The sequence below is a fragment of the Elephantulus edwardii genome, unplaced genomic scaffold (assembly GCF_000299155.1).
Source record: "Elephantulus edwardii isolate Elephantulus edwardi_28Jun2011 unplaced genomic scaffold, EleEdw1.0 scaffold00455, whole genome shotgun sequence".
In the NCBI taxonomy this organism is placed as follows: Eukaryota; Metazoa; Chordata; class Mammalia; order Macroscelidea; family Macroscelididae; genus Elephantulus; species Elephantulus edwardii.
The window spans coordinates 293,169-311,632 of record NW_006400205.1 but is presented as its reverse complement, the minus strand read 5'-3'; the positions used below and the strand labels follow the sequence as shown (position 1 = coordinate 311,632).

The 18,464-nt window shown below is 39.7% G+C and overlaps 1 protein-coding gene across 1 annotated transcript; it reads right to left on the bottom strand.

Moving 5' to 3' along the window:
- Window positions 1-3,268: 3,268 nt before the first annotated feature.
- On the bottom strand, window positions 3,269-18,198 carry LOC102849090 (glutathione S-transferase A1-like). Its single transcript, XM_006902814.1, has 6 exons — window positions 18,109-18,198; window positions 13,293-13,344; window positions 12,003-12,135; window positions 9,127-9,268; window positions 4,405-4,536; window positions 3,269-3,394 (listed from the first exon to the last, which is right to left on the bottom strand). The coding sequence occupies exons 1-6, from the start codon at window positions 18,193-18,195 to the stop codon at window positions 3,269-3,271; spliced, it is 672 nt and encodes a 223-aa protein (XP_006902876.1). The 5' UTR covers window positions 18,196-18,198.
- Window positions 18,199-18,464: the final 266 nt, after the last annotated feature.

Genomic DNA, 18,464 nt, shown 5'->3' with positions numbered 1-18,464 from the left:
TGAGATAAGTAAGTTCATTGGGCTGCAGTAAAAATCCTGGGTCTGATAAGGTCACCAACCCCTTTTATAGGTTAACTTAATGGTCAGAATCTGGATGAGAACAAACAACAGCAACAAATAGCTCACTTGCTGTGCAAGGTGATGGGACGCACGTGAAACTCTTCTCTACAGATGAGTTAAGAAGCACACGCAAACCTGTGCTGGCTTTCATGGGTACTGTGCCCCTATCAGAGATGGAAAATGTGAAAAGAGGGTTTGATCCATAGGAAGGGGCTGTGGGATTGGGAGAGAGACAGATGACAGCCATATGTTGAAGAAGGGTCACAGTTTCAATGAGAAAATGTGAGACAGTTCACTACAGATGAGTAAGTAAACCCAAATAAAAATAAATTTCTGCTTATTTTGCTTACTGGATAGTCCAACCCTGATGATGGTGTAAGTGTACATGGTTGGAAGGTTGTTTAACAAAGCTACCTCTTTTTTTTTTTTTTTTTAATTTCTTGTGTAACCTAGAACTGAAGATGGGTGTATATGCTTGAAGGGAATCGGGGCCCCTTCTGGAAGGTCTTGCTGGGCTGTAATGGCCTTACAGGGAAGTCACAGAGAGAATGTCATCCTTGAGTCTCTGTCTCCCCTCACCCGCCTTGGTGCTTACATATAGAATTGCTATAACAGAAAGACCACAGAGATGAAGTGTTGCTGTAACAGAATTAAGGAGCTCTGGTTGTATAGTCTGTCAGGACCAGCCACTTAAAGGGGGAAAGATGGGTAAACTCCTCCTGTGCAATTTACTGCTTTGGAAACCTGCTGGAGGGTCAGTTCTGGGTAGGTTCCTACTCAACTACACTGAGCTGGCTTTTATAACAGAAATATCTCAGAGATAATAGAGCTGCTGTACCAGAAATGTCCTTGGAAAAAGATGTTGTGCTGGGGGAAAGAGAGAAAGACCCCTCTCACAAGGCAGAGGCCTTCTCTTTCACAAGATGGATCGACTCAGTAACTGCAACAATGGTCTTGACAATATAAGAGGTTGTGAGGATGGCGCAGGACAGGGCAAGGTTTAGATACGTGGTTCATAGAGTTGCTATGAGTCATAGTCAACTTAATGGAACCTAAACGCAACATAACAGAAATATTACAAGCGGGTGATTTGAAAGAACTGAAATGTATATTCTCACATTTTTTAATCCTGGCAGTTTGAATTCAGAGTACAACTCAAAGGAGTTTCTCTATGTCTACTGCTAGCAGGTGGTAGTACTTGGATTTCCTGGGCTTATACATCCGTTTGCCTCCCTTATCTTCAGATGGTCCATTTTACAGTATTTGTTCTCACTTCTATGTCCAATGTGCTCTTTTTAGAACTTAGAAACTATTATGCTTAAAATATACTATGGCATCCACTTCCTAAGCAACATGCCTCTGGAAACTTTGATGAACTTTGATAAATGCCGATAGTTGTAGAGGGGGCTTCAGGCCTTTTGTTCATAGGGTCTTTGGCTCGTGCTTGACATGAAGGTAATCAACAACATCAACAAGATACACTGTACAGATATGGTCCTATTAACATACCTAGACCCTGTTCCCAATCAGGCATATCCTCTAGGATTCTAATATACATTTGAGGGACACACAATTTGATGCATACGAGCCTCTATTCCTATGGATGTCATATTATTTGAAAGAAAAAGGGGTTTTTTTGAAATGCAATCCTGTTACGATGAGATCAATAACTGGTGTTCCTTTCCTGTTGCTGTTGATTAGATTCTGTCTCATAATAACTTCATATGCGTCAGGGAAGAATTACACTCCATAGCGTGTTCAATGGCAGATTTTTTCTCTGAAATTGCCCAATCTTTCTCCAGGGCCTTCTCTGAGTGGATATGAACTATCAACCTTTCTGTTAGCAGTTGAGCATGTGATCTGTTTATGATACCCAGGGTTTTTTTGCAACCGTATAAACAACATACCTGAACCTTGTTCTATCCTGTACTGTCTTTATGAACCCTGGTAAGTTCTAGCCCATTGTTAGTTCCTGGGTCAATCAATCTTGTTGTTCCTAGGATCACTACGAGTTGTAGTTGATTCAATGGCACCTAACAACAATAATACCCAGGGACTCTGGTGTCTTATAAAGAAGAAAAATTGGATACAGACATCCACCTATGGAGAACACCAAGTGATAAAGGTGGCAGAGATTGAGGAGATGTGTCTCCAGGCCTAGGAACGGCATGTATTTCTGTAACCACAGAACTGTAGGAAGAAGGCAGAACAGATTCCACCCCCCCTCCCATCCCCGAGTATTCAGAGAGAATGTGGCCCTTGATTTTACATTATTGTTCTTCAAAACTGTGAGAATAGAAGTTTTGTTTTATGCCACCTCGTTTGTAGTAGTTTGCAATGGCAGCCTTCGGTAACTGAGACAGAGGATCTTCATTATTTTGCCTCAGTGTTTTTGTCAGTTCCTCTCACCTGAATAATCACTGTGAGATTGGATTAAGCCCTATGAGGCTGTGTCTGGAGTGTTCTTCATGATTTCGCTACCTCATGAAATAATGGTCCGTATTTGATGTGATTATTTGTTCAGGAAAAATAGATTAGCTGAGGAAAGTGATGCTAAGAAAAAGGGAAACATTATACGCCATTTGTCAGAGAAGCAGGAAACATAAAAGGTCAAACTATGCAACTGATACTGTAAGATGCAAAGCTTCCATTTCCCTCTTCTTGATATGGAAAGTGATAATTGTTTTGTAGTTTTTTGAATAGACCACAGAGTCCATATATTCCCCCCCCCCATTTATTTATTTTCTATTGCAAGAAACATCCCACAAAAGTAATTATGAGCTCATCTTTGGACTAAAACAGACTGAAAAGAAAAGAAATCTCCACATATTATCTATGAATGATTGAATGGAAAAATCCACATTGCTGTCAAGTTATTTTCAGTGCATGGGGAACCCCTGTGTTACAGAATAGAATTATTCTGTGAAGTTTTAGTGGACGTAATGTTTAGACAACCAATTGCTAGGTCTCTCTTCCAAGGTGCTACTGGGTAACATCAAATAGGCAGCTTTAGGTTAACAGCAGAACACGCAAACCCTTTGTGCCACTCAGGGACCTAAATCTACACATAGCTGATTTCTAATTAAACCAGGTAACATACTTTGTTAAAGCTTTAATCACACAATAGCCAGGATTAGTGATTCACAAAACACTTCACTCTTGTAAATTTCCCATTTGTGCAGTGTGTGCATGGCAATCCAGGGCTGCCTCATTTGATCCTGAAAATCTTCTTGGCTTTTTCTAAAGCTTTATCATCAAGGGGAGGCTTCCTCTGGCTGCCTGGCTGCAGAAACTTCTTCACCGTGGGCAGGTTGCTCACTCTGGTTTTCAGGGCCTGCAATGGACAACAGTAAGCACAGCCTTTAGAGTGAAGCCAAAGGCCCAGCCGGTCATTACAGCAACCTTGTAATGACACCTGAGGACACTTGAGACCCTTCCAGAGAAGGGCCAGCTGACTGTCCTCCATTCACACTCAAATGGGAAACAGATACTCAGGGAAAAATAAAGGTAGAAGGAAGAAGGAAGAAAATACTGCTCCAGAATATTGCGCCCTGAAGACACCTGTGTTTAACACTTGACTCTTAACAGTCTTTCCTATATACTCTTCCTTAAGGGGACGTTTTGTATATTTGTTGGGTTTGTACTATACAAGGAAGACTAATTCATCTGTCTTCAGGTCAGATATCACACTAATAGGTACTCAAAAGAACAGAAAAGATAAGAGAAAAAAATGGAATGAACACAGAGGAAATGAAAACTGACACGAAGAAAGTTATACAATATTCAGGTCATTTGTTCATAGGGTCACTATGAGTCACTTATGACACTTGACAGCATTTAACAACAACAGCTAGCCATGGGGCAGTTGAAAGCAAGTTTCCCACTGAGAGAGAAATATAGGAGGCTGTGCAAGGCAGGCGGACCTGGGCGGAGAGGTAGGTACCCAAGGTTGGAAATACAGAGTGGGAGTAAGGGTAAATCAGAGCGAGAAGTGACCTACTCACACAGAGACAGGTTTGGGAAGAGAAGACTATAATGTAAGAAAGGAAATGACAGGAAAACGTGTCCAGAGGCAGCAATGGAATAGAGAACTGAGTGGAGAGATGCTGAGTCCTGGGTGCTTCTCATGATACAACTCAAGTATTCATGGACCACTATCCACTTGAAATTTCCTTAGTTTAACAAGACCTGTTCATAGCACAGAACTAAGACCTAAAAGAAGGTAATTTTGGTGACATAAAAGGGAGTGAAGATCTAGAGAAGACTGGGACCAAAAAACCATCAGTCCAAGGGTCCAAATGCTAGATTCCCAGATAGGAGGAGCAGGGCTGTGAAATCAGTCACCTTCAGCAGTGGGAAATTGGCTGTAAGGCTGGCGTCCAGCTCCTCCACGTAGTAGAGAATTTCAACCACTTGAATGTCAGCTCTGCTCAGCTTGTTGCCCACAAGGTAGTCTTGTCCGTGGCTCTTTAACGCCTGTGGAATTAGAAGCCAACAGAGCATGAAAGTGTTGCACAGTCAGGCTGGTTCTCTCCCTATGGGCCCCAGACTGACTCCCCACCTCTGCTTCTTCCCTGGGCCATTGGAGAGCTTCAGACACCTCTCCACCACCCCTGATTCAATGAGACTCAGGAATAGTTGGTTTTAGCTTTTATCCCCTCATTGCTTGGTGGAATCCAGTCTAGAGTTTTCTGTTTTCCCCACAACAATGTGACTTTTCACCCTTCAACCTCTTTAAAATTGCATCTTTTACAAAAGCCTTAGACTTCACACCTGCTGCCCCAGGTGGTTGTCCCATCCCTAAATATGTGTAACAGTCAGACTATGACCCTCCATTCTTTTCTCTCTCCTCTTTCCTCTCCCCCACCCAGGGTAGCATCTCCCTAAACCAGTGCTCTTCACACTTCACCACAGAATCTCAGTCAACCTTTTTCCACCTGCCTGCTTCCTCTGTGCCTAGTCTAGATCTCTGAGGTCTGAAATAAAGCTGAGATGACTTCGATTTATCATCTTCCCTCCAACACTGGCTTTAACTCTTATTTTATCCGTGTCTACAAACTCATTGACTCATGTTATAGTCTTCAAATGAAGTGCTTAGGGGTATACTATGCTAAAGTTGCATTAACTTTTAAATACATCAGATGTCCAACCACAATCGAATGGATTGAGAAATTATGGTACATTCACACAATGGAATACTACACAACATGCAGGAAAAATGATTTTGTAAATTATTACCTAACTTGGGAGGGACTGGAGAATATTATGCTGAGTGAACTAACTCAGTCCCATAAGGACAAATACTGTATAAAACTATTATTGTAGAATGAGTATGAGGATGGAAGGGGGAGGGGAGGGGGAGATGCAGAGGGATAAGGATGGATGGGGGATGGGTGGGGGGTTGGGGATTAATCATGGGGTTGTACAATTTGATGGGTGAGAAATTGGAAGAATCTGATCTGAAAAACAATGTATTAGAATTTTGAAAATAAAGTAGTATAAATTAAAAAGTAATAAGATTTATATGAAGATAGGCATATAAAATGAAGAGATGACAAAACACTAAAGTATTTATTTTTAAAAATAGGTGATGGATAAGTGTGTACTCAACACATATTTCCTCAATTTCTCTGTAGGTTTTAACTTTTCTATAATAAAGTGTTGGAACACATGTCATATTTTCAAAGTTCCAACAATATGTAAATTGTAAAGAGTGAAAACAAAAACACACATGAAACCACCACTTAGAGAAATCATTCTTGACCATATTGACAAATAACCTTTCAGACTTCGTCTCCAAATAAAAGAGGTATCTACAATTTGTAAGAAAATAAAAGTAAAAGGTCAATAGAAAATTTGTACTATGCATTTTTTTAAATTTCTATTTTTAAGGGCTATGAAACGAGTTGAATTTCTAGTTGCAAATGAACTTAATTTGCAATGGAGTATAGCTTGCATTCTGTCACTATGCCCTAAACTGTCAGCATCACAAGAAAAATGAAGACCTGTTAACTTATCACTGCTATTTAATTAGTAATATTTGAATAGGACCAGAGAGGCAAGGAATGAATTATCAAAGAAATTAACATTGTTTAATGATTTGGATGGAGCTTCTTTTTATTTTGTTTTTTAAATATCTTTTTTTATCTTTTACAAGGGAGTTCTGGTGGTCTAGTATGTAGGGAGAGAGTTATACTGCTAATACCAAAGCCAGCTTCTCTGGAGGTTAGAATCCAACAATTGCCTTGTGGGAGAAAAATAGCCAATCTCTTTCTGTGCAATTTGCAGCCTCAGAAACCCAGTAGAGGGTCAGCTATGAGTGGTCACCACTCATCAGTCTTAAGTGAATGAGCTGCTCCGTGAAAGAAAGATGGAAAATTTCCTACAGTAAGAATTTAGAGCCTTGGAAACACGATGGAAGGTTGCTATGAGTTGAACTCTACTAAACATCAGTGGATGGGATGCGTCTTCTGAAGGAGTCTTTGCATGTCCAAACTGATTGAGCTCTGGGCTGTTAATTGCAAAGCTGGTGGTTTGAATCCATCCAAAGGCACCCTGCAAGAACAACTTGACCATCTACTTTTGAGAGCTCAAAACGAATGAAAACCTTGTGGATTACAGCTCTAATCAAATACATGAGGTTGCTATGAATTCAAATGTACTAGTAGCAGATAGGTTTTTGGTTCTTTATACTAGTCCATCTGGCATTATGGTGGTAGGCATAGCTAACAAGCTTAGCAGCTAGCTTAAAAGAAAGAAGATTGAGTTCACCAGTGGGGCCTTGGGAGAAAGATCTAGAAATCAACTTCCAAAAGATCAGCCACTGAAAGCTCTCTGAACACAGATTTTCCCTGACATGTATAGGATTACCATGAGCAGAATTGCTTTGATGGCAACTGATCTTGGGTTCCAGGATCTCATAATCATTTTTTTTTGGTTCATGAAATAGAAATTTTCCATTATTTCAGGTAGTTTTAATACTGAAAATTTTTCTTTTCCTTTAAAAAGAAAAGCACCAATTAAAAGATGGTGGGCATTATGGTAAATGATGAATTTTTCCCTTAATTTTCATAGCTTTTCTCTAAAATCCAAGAGCTATGTCCCCAATTCTATAGATACTTCTTTTCATAATGTCTCTTGTGTGTTTCTCTGTCTCTTCATCCCATTGCCACAATTCCTGTTTAGCTACTTCACATCCGGCCTTTGAGTACTTACAATTTTATCCTGGTGGACAACAGTACCTTGTCTTTGTATGCAAAGTGAAAGAATAATTCTCTAACATGTTGTTCTTGTCATACTCTACCATGGATTAAAACCTTGATGTCTTACAGAATTCAGAGCATTCACTAGTGTTGTCTCTTAGGACTGCAGAACCCCTTCCTTCCTCTCTCTGAATGGCTACTGAAAGAATCAATCACAGGAAACAGCCGCTATGCTTTTTCTGTCAAGAATGTGAAACTATTCTACCCTCTTTCCCAGAAATAGTTACCTGAGACCACAGCCCACTTCTCTATCTTGTAGAAAACATCTGTGAACATTCCCTTCCCCAAGTTCCTTGTAAGAGAATATAAAACCCCTCTCTAACTTTAAGCAGGGGCCGGTCTTCTGCTTGAGAGCCAGCTTGGCAGTTTCTCCTCGATAAACTGTCTTGGCCTGGACTTGATTCTGTTCTTCCTCGGCGACCTTAGATTGTCTATCAAAAACCCCAAGCCCCTTGCTTTTCAGTCAATTCTGACGTGTAGTGACCAGCCATTGGGTTTCTGAGGTTATAAATCTTAATTGGAAGAGATCTGCTTCATCCTTATCCCAAGGAATGGCTGAGCTATTGATCTTTCGCTTAGAAATGCAGTTTGTTATCCACTAAACCACCTGAGAAACAAAGTTGTAAATATGGTCATGGGCTTCTGCCAATTGAAGAATCAAAATGGAGTTCTCTGCAAATTGAAAAATGTCTGAAAAATTACAATTTTAACTTACAACTGTTTTTCCCTTTTCGTGTGTGTGTGTGTGTGTGTGTGTGTGTGTGTGTGTGTAACTCATTCATTTTTCCATGATTGGGTCTGGAAGGACTCACAGCTGACCCTCCACTGGGTTTTCAGAGGCTGTAAATGGCACAGGAGGGAGTTCTGGTGGCCTAGTGGTAAGGAGCTGTGTTAGCAAAACTCAGTGGCACAAAGTTCAAATCCACCAGCTGCTGCACAGCAGATGGACAATCAACACCCATTTGATTTGCAGCCTCAGAAAGCCTGTTAGAGAGTTAGCCATGAATCTGGCAATCAACAATATCAACAAATGGCACGGGAGGAAATTGCCCGTTTTCCTCCTGCCGAGCTGCTGGTGGATTTAAACTGGGAGAGAGGCGTCTCCTTTGGGTTCTCAGTGCAGCTACCTACAGACTATGCTACCAGAGGTCCTTCTGTTCATATTTTTAATTAGTAGTTATTGCAATTTATTTAACTTTTTAAAAAAATTGCATTGGTTTGAATGCAAAGTTTGTACACATTGTGTTTCACACTATCCTTCATTCATTGTGTTTCAGACAATTATTCTCATTCATTGTTTTATAAAATCAGTCACCATTGAACTATGCCCATCATTACCCAGTCTCTCCAGATCCCCAGCAGATATTTCGCATTTCCTTTACCCTCCTCTCCATCCACCAAATTGTGCGACCCTATGATTTCTCCCTGCCCACCCGCACTCCTCTGTTCCCACTCCTTCCCTTCTTGGATCCCCATACACATTTTACTAGTTATCCTTCTGTTTTTTACAATAATGGTCCTATGCAATATTTATCGTTATGAGACTAAGTTAGTTCACTCTGCGTAATGCCCTCCAGTCTCTCTCAAGTATGTAGTAATTTTCTAAATTGTTGCTCCTGAGTGTTGCATAGTATTCTATCATGTGAATTTCACTGTACATTTTAATAAAATATCTTGAGGGTCAATATGTTAACTTAGTTTTAACAGTGACTGATTGGAATGAAAGTCAGTGCTTCAGTGGCACTGGTATTCTGCAGGTCCCTGAACTATTAGTAGCCTCAGACACCAGAGAGATTCCATTTACCTTTTCAAAGACTGGGAGGTAGCGGTTTGTTGTTCTCTCTTTGATTAGGGCAATTTTGGCCTCTTTTTCCTCAGGGGGACATAATGGCACTTGAAACATCAATTCAGTCAAATCAGCCACACCTTCTACATACATATCAATCCTGAAAGGCAAAAACGAGCAAACTGTCAAATGCCTCCTGCCTCAGAGTTTTATATTAAAGAGGATTACCTTCATTTGGTATTTGTTTTGTGCTAATAATGATGCTGTAATTTTTAGTTATCTTTTTACATTTAATTTCTATAACAATCTATTGAAGATATGTATAGCTCTAAGATTTCTCTTAAACATTTGAATAAAAGTAGGTACAGAGAGCATGGGGGATCTATTAAGGTCAAGGACAAGATAGAGTTGGAAGGAACACACAAGAACCAAATTATATTGTTCCTAGGATTTTCCATTTCTGTTGTTTTATGCACAAACTAGTGTGAGGTATGTGACTAAAAGCCTTCTAACTGGCAGCACCATGATAGATGGAGAAGAGATTGAGGTTGTTAACAATTTCAGCTTGCTCGGCTCCATTATGAACACTCTTGGCACCAGCAGTCAGGAAATCAGAAGACAAATTGCATTAAATAAATTTGTTTTCAGGGATGTTTCCTGAGTACTAAAGAACAATGATGTCAGTCTAAAGATTAGGGTGTGCCCAATCCAGGCCATGGTCTTTGCCATACTTGCTATGCATCAGAAAACTGGACAATGACTAAGGTTGACAGAAGAATTGGTGTTTTTGAATTGTGGTGCTGGAGAAGAGGCTTGAACATACCACGGACTGCCAAGAAAACAAATAGGTGTGTCTTAGAAAGGGTGAAACCAAGTTTCTCCTTGGAGGCTAGGATTTTGAAGCTTCTTCTCACATATTTTGGGAACCTGTCCAGGAGGCGGACACCTTGGAGAAGGACATCATGCTTGGAAAGGTGGAGAGACAGCAGGAGAGGAAAACCCTGGAGGGGAAGGACTGATACAGTAACAAGCAATGGGGGTTGGTGTGTCAGAGTCAGAGAGACTGGCTCAGGATGGGGCAAGGTTTGGAGCTACATGCAGGGTTACTATGGGTCACAGGCAACTCGATGGCACACAACAACAACAAGTAATCTCAAGAGAGAGGTCACAAGTCTGTCTCTGTCCTATCCTTTTCCTCTCTCACTTTAGTACACTGCTCAGGCCTGTTTCAAGGCCCCAGATCAGCAGCTCTTTTAATTATTTTCCATAAAACATGTCTCCACAGCGTTTTCCAAGCTGCTGTTATTGGGTGCATTGAGTCGACTACACCTCACAGTGATCCTATGAACAACAAATCTGAACTTTGTCCTATCCTGGGCCACCCTTACCACCTCTAATATGCTTGAGCCCATTTTTACAGTCACTATGTTAATAATCCATCTTGTTGGAGATTTTTCTCCCCTCCAAGTTGTTGTTTTTTTATTGTTGGTTTGTGCCTTTCAGTCAGAACTGACTCATAATTGCCCCTTGATCAGATTTTCAGAGGTTGTAAGTTGCATGGGAGAGAAAGATAAAAAAATCACTTCTCTTTCTCTCTCAGGGCAGCTTGTGAATTTGAACCCCTTGTCTTTGGATTGGAAGTACAACTTCTTACCAGTAGGCCTCTAGAGTTCCCTTTCTCCAGGAACTATTATTGTGAAATTGTGGCCATATTTGCATTTCTCAATAACCATGGAAACTAACTTCTCAATTAGGTACAATTATTTAAACAATTGCAACCAATGTATAATCCAGGGAATATTCTTTCTTTTGTTCCAAATTAAGCTTTTCTAAGAACCTTATTTTATTTTTTTATTCTTCATATTCTTTTTTAAATAATTTTAATGAACATTTACTTATTATTTTTTTTAATTGTAGAAAAACACAAAAACAAAAATATTATGTTTCAGCACTTTTAACCTGTACAATTCAGTTGCCCAAAAGTTTTTTTAAACACTATTTACTGAGATATAATTTACATGTCATAAATTTCATGCTTTTAAAATGCATAAATAAGAGTTGTGCAACTATCATCAGAGTAGATGCATCATTCCCAAAAGAAATTTGTTATATACTTGTTATCATCATTCCTTGTCCGTCTGGTCTTCTAGCCTCTGATAACCACTAACATAGCTCTGTCTCTTGGATTTGATTTGGGTGTTTGCAAGGCCCTGGCTGCTTTGGGCCTGCATCTGGATGCCTGGGGCAACCAGCAGAGACAAAAGGAAACACTGTTTCTAGCTTAACTAGTTTCCTCCTCCTCATTTTCCTGTTTCTAGAACTTGAAAATAAACTTCTTTGGATCTTTCCTTTCTTTAGCCTTCTCTAGAACCCCCAGGGTGACATAACAATGATATTGCCATCTTTCTGACATCTTGGTTGTCAGTATGTGGAAGGCTCTGTCACAGAACTCTGGTGGCATGATTCATAAGGAGCTTTACTGCTAACCAAAAGACCATGTGACTGGTACTTTGAACCCGTCTGCTATTCTTTGGGAGAAAGATGGACAGTCTCTTCCTGTTAAGATTTATAGCCTCACAAATCCAGTGGAGAGGCATTATGAATTGAAATCAAATGAATGGCACTAAGTGTCTAGTATAGTCGCTGAGTCACATCATGGCACACGCTCTCAGTCTACTCCTAGTTTCTCGTTCCCTGGCTCCCTAGCACTGTGCTTTACTGGTCCTCACTCAGGCTAAGTGCCTAAGGCCCAGCCTGCTGCTATACCGAGGTCTCCATGGGCCTTCTATACCTCCTGACCTCTTCTGCAGTCCCAGCACACTCTGTCCTCTCCCTGTAGAACCTAAGCAAGTCCCTTGTTCTTTACTGATGTAAGAACACAAAGTCCACCGTACAGGGCTCTCTCCTTGATGTCCTTCCCGTAAAGGTTGTATTTGGAGGCGATGTAGTTGAGAATGGCTCTGGACTGTGCCAGCTTCATCCCATCAATTTCAACCATCGGCACTTGCTGGAACATCAAAAGCCCATCTTTTGAAAGAAAAAGAAAAAGATTAAGTGAAATATTTTAAGGTTTGCAATCTCTAAGGGTAAAAAATAAAAGTGTGTTGCAGTGACAGAAGATGCTAAATGAAACGGAAAATCATAATCCGATAACACTGCTACAGAAACCGCATTTTGTGTTCATTCACAGTGAGATTTTTCCCCCTCTGTATCACTCTCCCTTTCATTTTTAACTTGTTATGTCATTTATCTTTTTATTTTCCAACTGGACATATACGGCAACTCCTTCACCTTTTACATGTTTATTTGTCTTCAAAGAAGAAGTTGGGGGTGATTTTCAAAGGGGCTGTCAGCCACGGTACATTTTAAAAGGGAAGATTCCAAAATAACTCTCAGGTGTCATGGCATTTAAGGACAGTCCTGAGTTCTATGGCGTTGTTACTTACTGTCAAGTTGGAGCTGACTCATAGTTCACCCTTCAAGTGAGTTTTCAGAAGTGTAAATGATAGGCAAGGGGATTGCTCATTTTCTTCCTACAGAGGAGCTGATGGATTCAAACCTCGTGCTTTTGGGTTAGCAGTACAACTCTTACCACTAAGCCACCAATGCTCCCTGGACTGCATTTTGTGCCCCTCACTTTGCTCCAGGGGGGTGGTGCATGCATGGAAGAAACAATTTTCCTAACCCCAGGATTCTGGTCTTGCTATACCCATTCACGTCCTCTAACCTGATCTCCCAACTACTTCACCAGAGAGTCTTGTTTATTTGAATTTGTAATATGGCTAGGATTTTACCTTGTCACAACTCATAAGAGAGAACTCAAGTTCACTGTCACACCTCTATTCATTTCATGCTAATGCATCTGTGTGTTTTGGGGTAGAGAGAAGTGTGGGATACTGAACTCTTTGCAGCTCATTCATGGTGTTAAGAAGCATGGAAAAAGTAACCTGAAATTATTCATAAGGCCTTAGGCAAGGTTTCTGTAGCAAGAATTTTACCCTTTTTTAGCTCCAAGAAATTCCCTGAACTGCTTAAAAAGCCCTATATTTTATATTTCAATTTTCTTTCTCCATCTCTACCACCCTCACCATCACCACCACACAAACACTTCGGGCATTGCCTGGTGTTAGCTTAAGACTTCCAGTAGATATCTTCCTCAGGGGTTTTTAGAAATTCAGTCTTACCATTTTTTAACTTGTCCAAGTCTTCTGGAGTTTCTATATATTTCTCTTCAAACTAGAACATAGGAAAAAAAGTGTCCTATTAACTTCCTTCAACAGGATTACAGAGATTTCAAACTTGAATATCCCATATCTATTATGGGGAAAGAGAAATTTCTAAGTTAGGCAATAGCTGTCTGTTCATGGCCCTTTGGAATTCTTAGATAAGATGATATTAGTCTCAATAGCTAGCTGCTCTTTTCTGAAGATGTCTTTCCCCGCCATCATCATCTCCAAGAATAGGTAATGATTTGAGAGTAATATATGATTGGAGGAGAGGAAATTGGGTATTCATAATTCTAGAGTTGAACATCTTGAGAGAATCTACTTCTCCACAGCATCTCAGGAACAAACATGTGTGCCCCAGTGTAGGGTACATCATTGGTCTAGAGACCATTTCAGATTTTGTTGCCAATTTGCCTCGGTCACAAATTTTATTTCTTCAATCATTCAGACAAATTATCTATCTATCTATCTATCTATCTATCATCTATCTCCTAGTTGCTGCACACAAAGCTCTTATTCCTACAACTCAGTTATTTCCTCTACATGAAAATTTGGACCTCCAGGGCAGGACTGTCAATCTCAAGAGAAAAATGAAAGTCCTTGGTCTAGTTGCACCTGCAGACCCCTAAAATAAGTTAGTTTCTGATTTGAATTCTTGGGTTTGAAACTCAGCTTTCCCCACTTTGTACCTGAAGACACACTACTGAGCCTTGAGGTGCCTCAGTGTTCTCATCTGAGTGTGACTGTGGATGTGATTAGTTTGCAGTAGATTTAAGGTCTCACACATGTGGAGCACTCAGGTCAGTGGTAAGAACATACAAATGCAAGTAAATATAAATTAATAAATAAAAGTTGTCATTGTGTACAATCAAGTTGGAACCGACTCATAGTTGACCCTCTGGTGGGTTTTCAGAGGCAATTTAATTGCACGAGAGGAGATTACCCATCTTTCTCCCTCATAGCAGCTGGTGGATTTGAACCACGAGCCTTTAGGATTGCAACACAGTTCCTTTCAAAGATGGGTGTTATTTCATCATACAGATGGACATGTATTTTTGAAACTAATTACATTGGTGACTATTTGAGTTGTCCTGGCCTATTTCCAATAATGAAACCTTCGTGCAAATTAGACCCAGACACATTGGTGGGACTGCCTCGGGTGGATGGGAGTGCTGAGTGATTGTAGCTCCTTAAAACAAATGCTAAAATAAGTTATTGATGATTTTAATATAATTTTAATAGATATAATTTATCAAATCTTTCAAAATAATCTATCATAATAATAGATACAATCGACCAAAAGTTCAAGGACAAAGTTATCAAGATTATGGATGTGATGTCAACGTGATTTGTCTTGCTTCTGCCACATAATAGCTCCGTGAGATGGGTACAATCACTTGATATCTCCAACATGTGGTTTCTTTATAAAATAATATTGAACATTCCTTACTTGCTGAAATGGTTTTGACCTATACAAGGCGTTGTCCATAGAAAAACAAGTAATTAACAGTAGTGGTGGTTGTCATTTTGTACCATCAAGTTATTTTTCAACTCACAGCAACTCTATAGGGCAAAGTGGAAGTTGACAGAGTTTTCTGGAATTTCATGTAGAAATAGATCATCACCAGGTATTTTTTTCCTTGGAACCTCTAAGTAGTTTTAAACTTCTTAGTGTGTTTTTTCCTACTGATAAGAAGCTTGGGAATTTTTGAGGTTTGTAATTTCTCAGAGGAAAAAAAAATTCTGTGTTGTAGATCTATACAATTGCATAGGGTCAGGCTGTATGGGTGGTGTATGCTAACGATTCATAAATGATCCAGCTTAAGCCAGATGGCATGGTAAGTGGCCATTGTGAAGGGTAGCCGAAGTGAGCTGGTTTTGGTGAGGGCTTGCTTGCTTGTGAGGAAATGGGATAAGATGATTATATTTTAGGCTCAAAGACCCAGGAATTCTGAGCAGGGTCTCTGGACAGTCTTTGATCTGTCCCCATCATCTTCAGACAAGCTGAACAGACAAAAGGAGACATAAATGTTCTCAGTTTCCCCCTCTATTCCAGCCTCCTCCAAGGAGTTTATCTAGACCAGATGCTCAGAATACATAACCTTCCATGAACCACAGAGCTGACTTTTGGACTGTGCTAAAACAAGTTACTCATTTACAGAGAGGAAACAAAGTAGGATTGCACAGCTTAGATTTTTGTTTGTTTGCTTCTTTCTTCATAACATTGAGAAAGTCTTGGCCTAAAGTCCAATATAATCATGATGTCATCAATGAAGTAACCTTGAGGTGCAGGTAAGCAAATTGGTATGAAGCTTGAAGGAGGGATTAGTTCTTATTAGCTTTTAGGACACCACTTCACCTGAAAAAACCCTCCCTCCTCCCCTTTGCTTTCCTATCTCCTGAACAAGTTGTCCCCTGACTCACTTCCTTCAGATGAAAAGTGTTTTCCTCAGTGACACAGCTGACCAAGAGTGACCTGAAACTCAATCGCATAATGTTCAAACCCTACCGAGTATTGCATTTAAACACTGTGAAAGATCAGATGTCTTCCTCAATGCTCTCACTCCTTATTTGAATTATCTGTGGGTTTACATCCTCACTGTATAACTGTTGCCTGAAGGAAGGAACCATACCTGTCTTGTTCATTAGTACACTACAAGGATACTAACACCAAACAATTTTGTTGCCAAAATTAATTTCTGGAAATATGTATTGAACTTTTTAATAGACAATACGTTACAATCCACTCACCTGGCAGCTTCCACACACTTGTGGTTTATATTTTAAGCTTAATTACAGTAAGTATCTTACATATTTTTATTACGGATATGTTTAGCATTAATGAAAATAATATAGTAATCTAGTTTGCATATATAATCCAGTCAACTCAAGCAAATTTCGTCTATCCTCTTTTCATTCTCCTCTTACAGTAATACGTTGATGTAAATATTTCATCCTATATACCTCAATACATATCATTATACCATCAAAGCTATATTAAAAAGTAACCATATATATTGTTGTTGCTGCTAGTTGTGTATAATAGAGTCAGAACTGACTCATAACGGACCCTCTGGTGGGTTTTCAGAGACAGCTAATTGCACAGGAAGAAATTACCCATCTTTCTCCCTTGGAACAGCTGGTGGATTTGAACCACATACCTAGGCCACCAGAGCTCCCTAGGTCACCGGAACTCTCTTATCACACACACATACATTATCACACCTAAAATATTAACTGCAATTCAATATCATCCATGCTCATGTCTCTAATTACTATCAAAAGGTTGAGATTGATTTAGTTCCCTAGTTTGCTTAAGTCTAAATCCAAATAAGGACCACCAATAGTGACTTACTAATGAATGATTTTGTGCACTTTGATGGACAAAACTGTTAAAATTTTATTTTGTTGACTCTATGTCTTTCTCAATAACTGGTGAATTTTAAATTTATAAAATAAAATTCAGTAATAAACAAGTTACATAAAGGCACTCTAAGTACACTGGTCCCCTGAAGTTTCACGAATGTAAATACCCATTTAACTCTAACAACAACCAAGGTACAGAACAATTCCAGCATCCTGATAAATTCTCTCAGGAATCTTTGAAGTTGGTCCTCTATTTTCTATTTCCTTTTTGTAAAATTTGTAAATGTAGTTTTAAAGTAAAACAAACACTACACTACACTTTTGGAGCTCTGGTGGCCTAGTGGCAAGATGCTGCACTGCAATCCCAAAGGCACATGGTTTGAACCCATCAGCTGCTCTGCTGGAGATGGATGGGCAGTCTCCTCCCAGGGAATTAACTGCCTCTGAAAACCCACCAGAGGGCCAGTTTATGGGCCAGTTCTGACCCAATGGTACACAATGACAACAAAACACTATACTTTTGTGTTTGAACTCTTTCATCCAACCTAATTTTGAGATCCATCTGTGCTAGTACAGACATTGGTAACTCATTCTTTTCTATTTCTGCGTAGTATTTCATTATAAGATTTTCCAAACACAAAAGATAATTCCATTTGCAAGTAGAGATGGTATTTTATTTTTTTCCTTTCCAATTTAGATGCCTTTCACTTATTTTTCCTGCTTAATTACTGGCTAGCACCTTTCAAACTCAATCTTATTGCCATTGAGTTGGAATCAACTCATGGCTTTTCCTCCAGTTGTGTTACTAACACTGTGAATTTTTAGTATTAGGAGGAGATTGCCCTTTCCCCCCACCCCCGGAATCACTGGTATATTCAAACCACCAGAGAAACACAGCCTTTGAGTTAGCAGTGAAACTCCCTATAGATGACGACATTACAACTCCCCCTACTGCACTTAGATTAGAAACGGTAAGAGTGGACATCTTTGTCTTCTTCTTGATCTGAAGGGGTGAGAATCCTTTCAGTCTTTTATTACTGAGTTTTTTTATGATAATGGAAGTAGAAGGTTAAAGAGAATGGTAGGTGGTTTTTAACAGATTGAAGACGTTTCCTTATAGTTCAAGTTGATTGAGAATTTTTGTTGTGAAAGGATATTAAGTATTGATAAATGACATCTCTGCATCTATTTGGATGACCAATGATGTGGCTTTAACCCTAATGCAATTCATATGGGGTAGCATGTGGATTGCTTTTTGCATGCAAAAGACTTTGCACTGTGATATTTTGATATAAGATGCAACTATTGACAGGTCATCCACTATTGAAGTCTTCTGGCTTGTATGAGAAAACCCCTCTTGTACAGATTCTTTTTGATGTCATTTACCAGAACCTACCCCAGAACCTACCTCCACTCCAGCTGCGGCCAAGAGCCACCGGGTGGCTTCCATCCTGCCACGTCCATTGAAGTAATGAAGCTTGGGCTTTGCTGCCATGATCACAGAGTTTTTGGTTTATTCCAAACCTAAATGAACGAACAAATGAGTGTTGTATTATTAGCAAACTGTCCAATCCTTTTGTTAGGTAACGAGAACTTTATTTGCCTATTACCATCCTTTAGGGAGCTCTGGTGGCCTAGTAAGGACCTGTACTGCCAACTCAAAGACAGCGAGGCCAACAGCTCAGGAAAAAGACGGCCAATCTTCTCCCATGAGATCTACAGACTCTGAGTCAATTCTGACTTGACACATAAGAATGACAACTC

What these genes read in the sequence shown, in the direction of transcription:
- LOC102849090 (XM_006902814.1), bottom strand. Translation starts at nt 18,195, where the DNA reads ATGGCAGCAAAGCCCAAGCTTCATTACTTCAATGGACGTGGCAGGATG. An exon ending in ACCTCCCAGTCTTTGAAAAG is followed by an intron (nt 4,537 to 9,126) that starts GTAAATGGAATC and finishes CTAATTCCACAG; the next exon opens with GCGTTAAAGAGCCACGGACA. An exon ending in CCAATTTCCCACTGCTGAAG is followed by an intron (nt 3,395 to 4,404) that starts GTGACTGATTTC and finishes TGTCCATTGCAG; the next exon opens with GCCCTGAAAACCAGAGTGAG.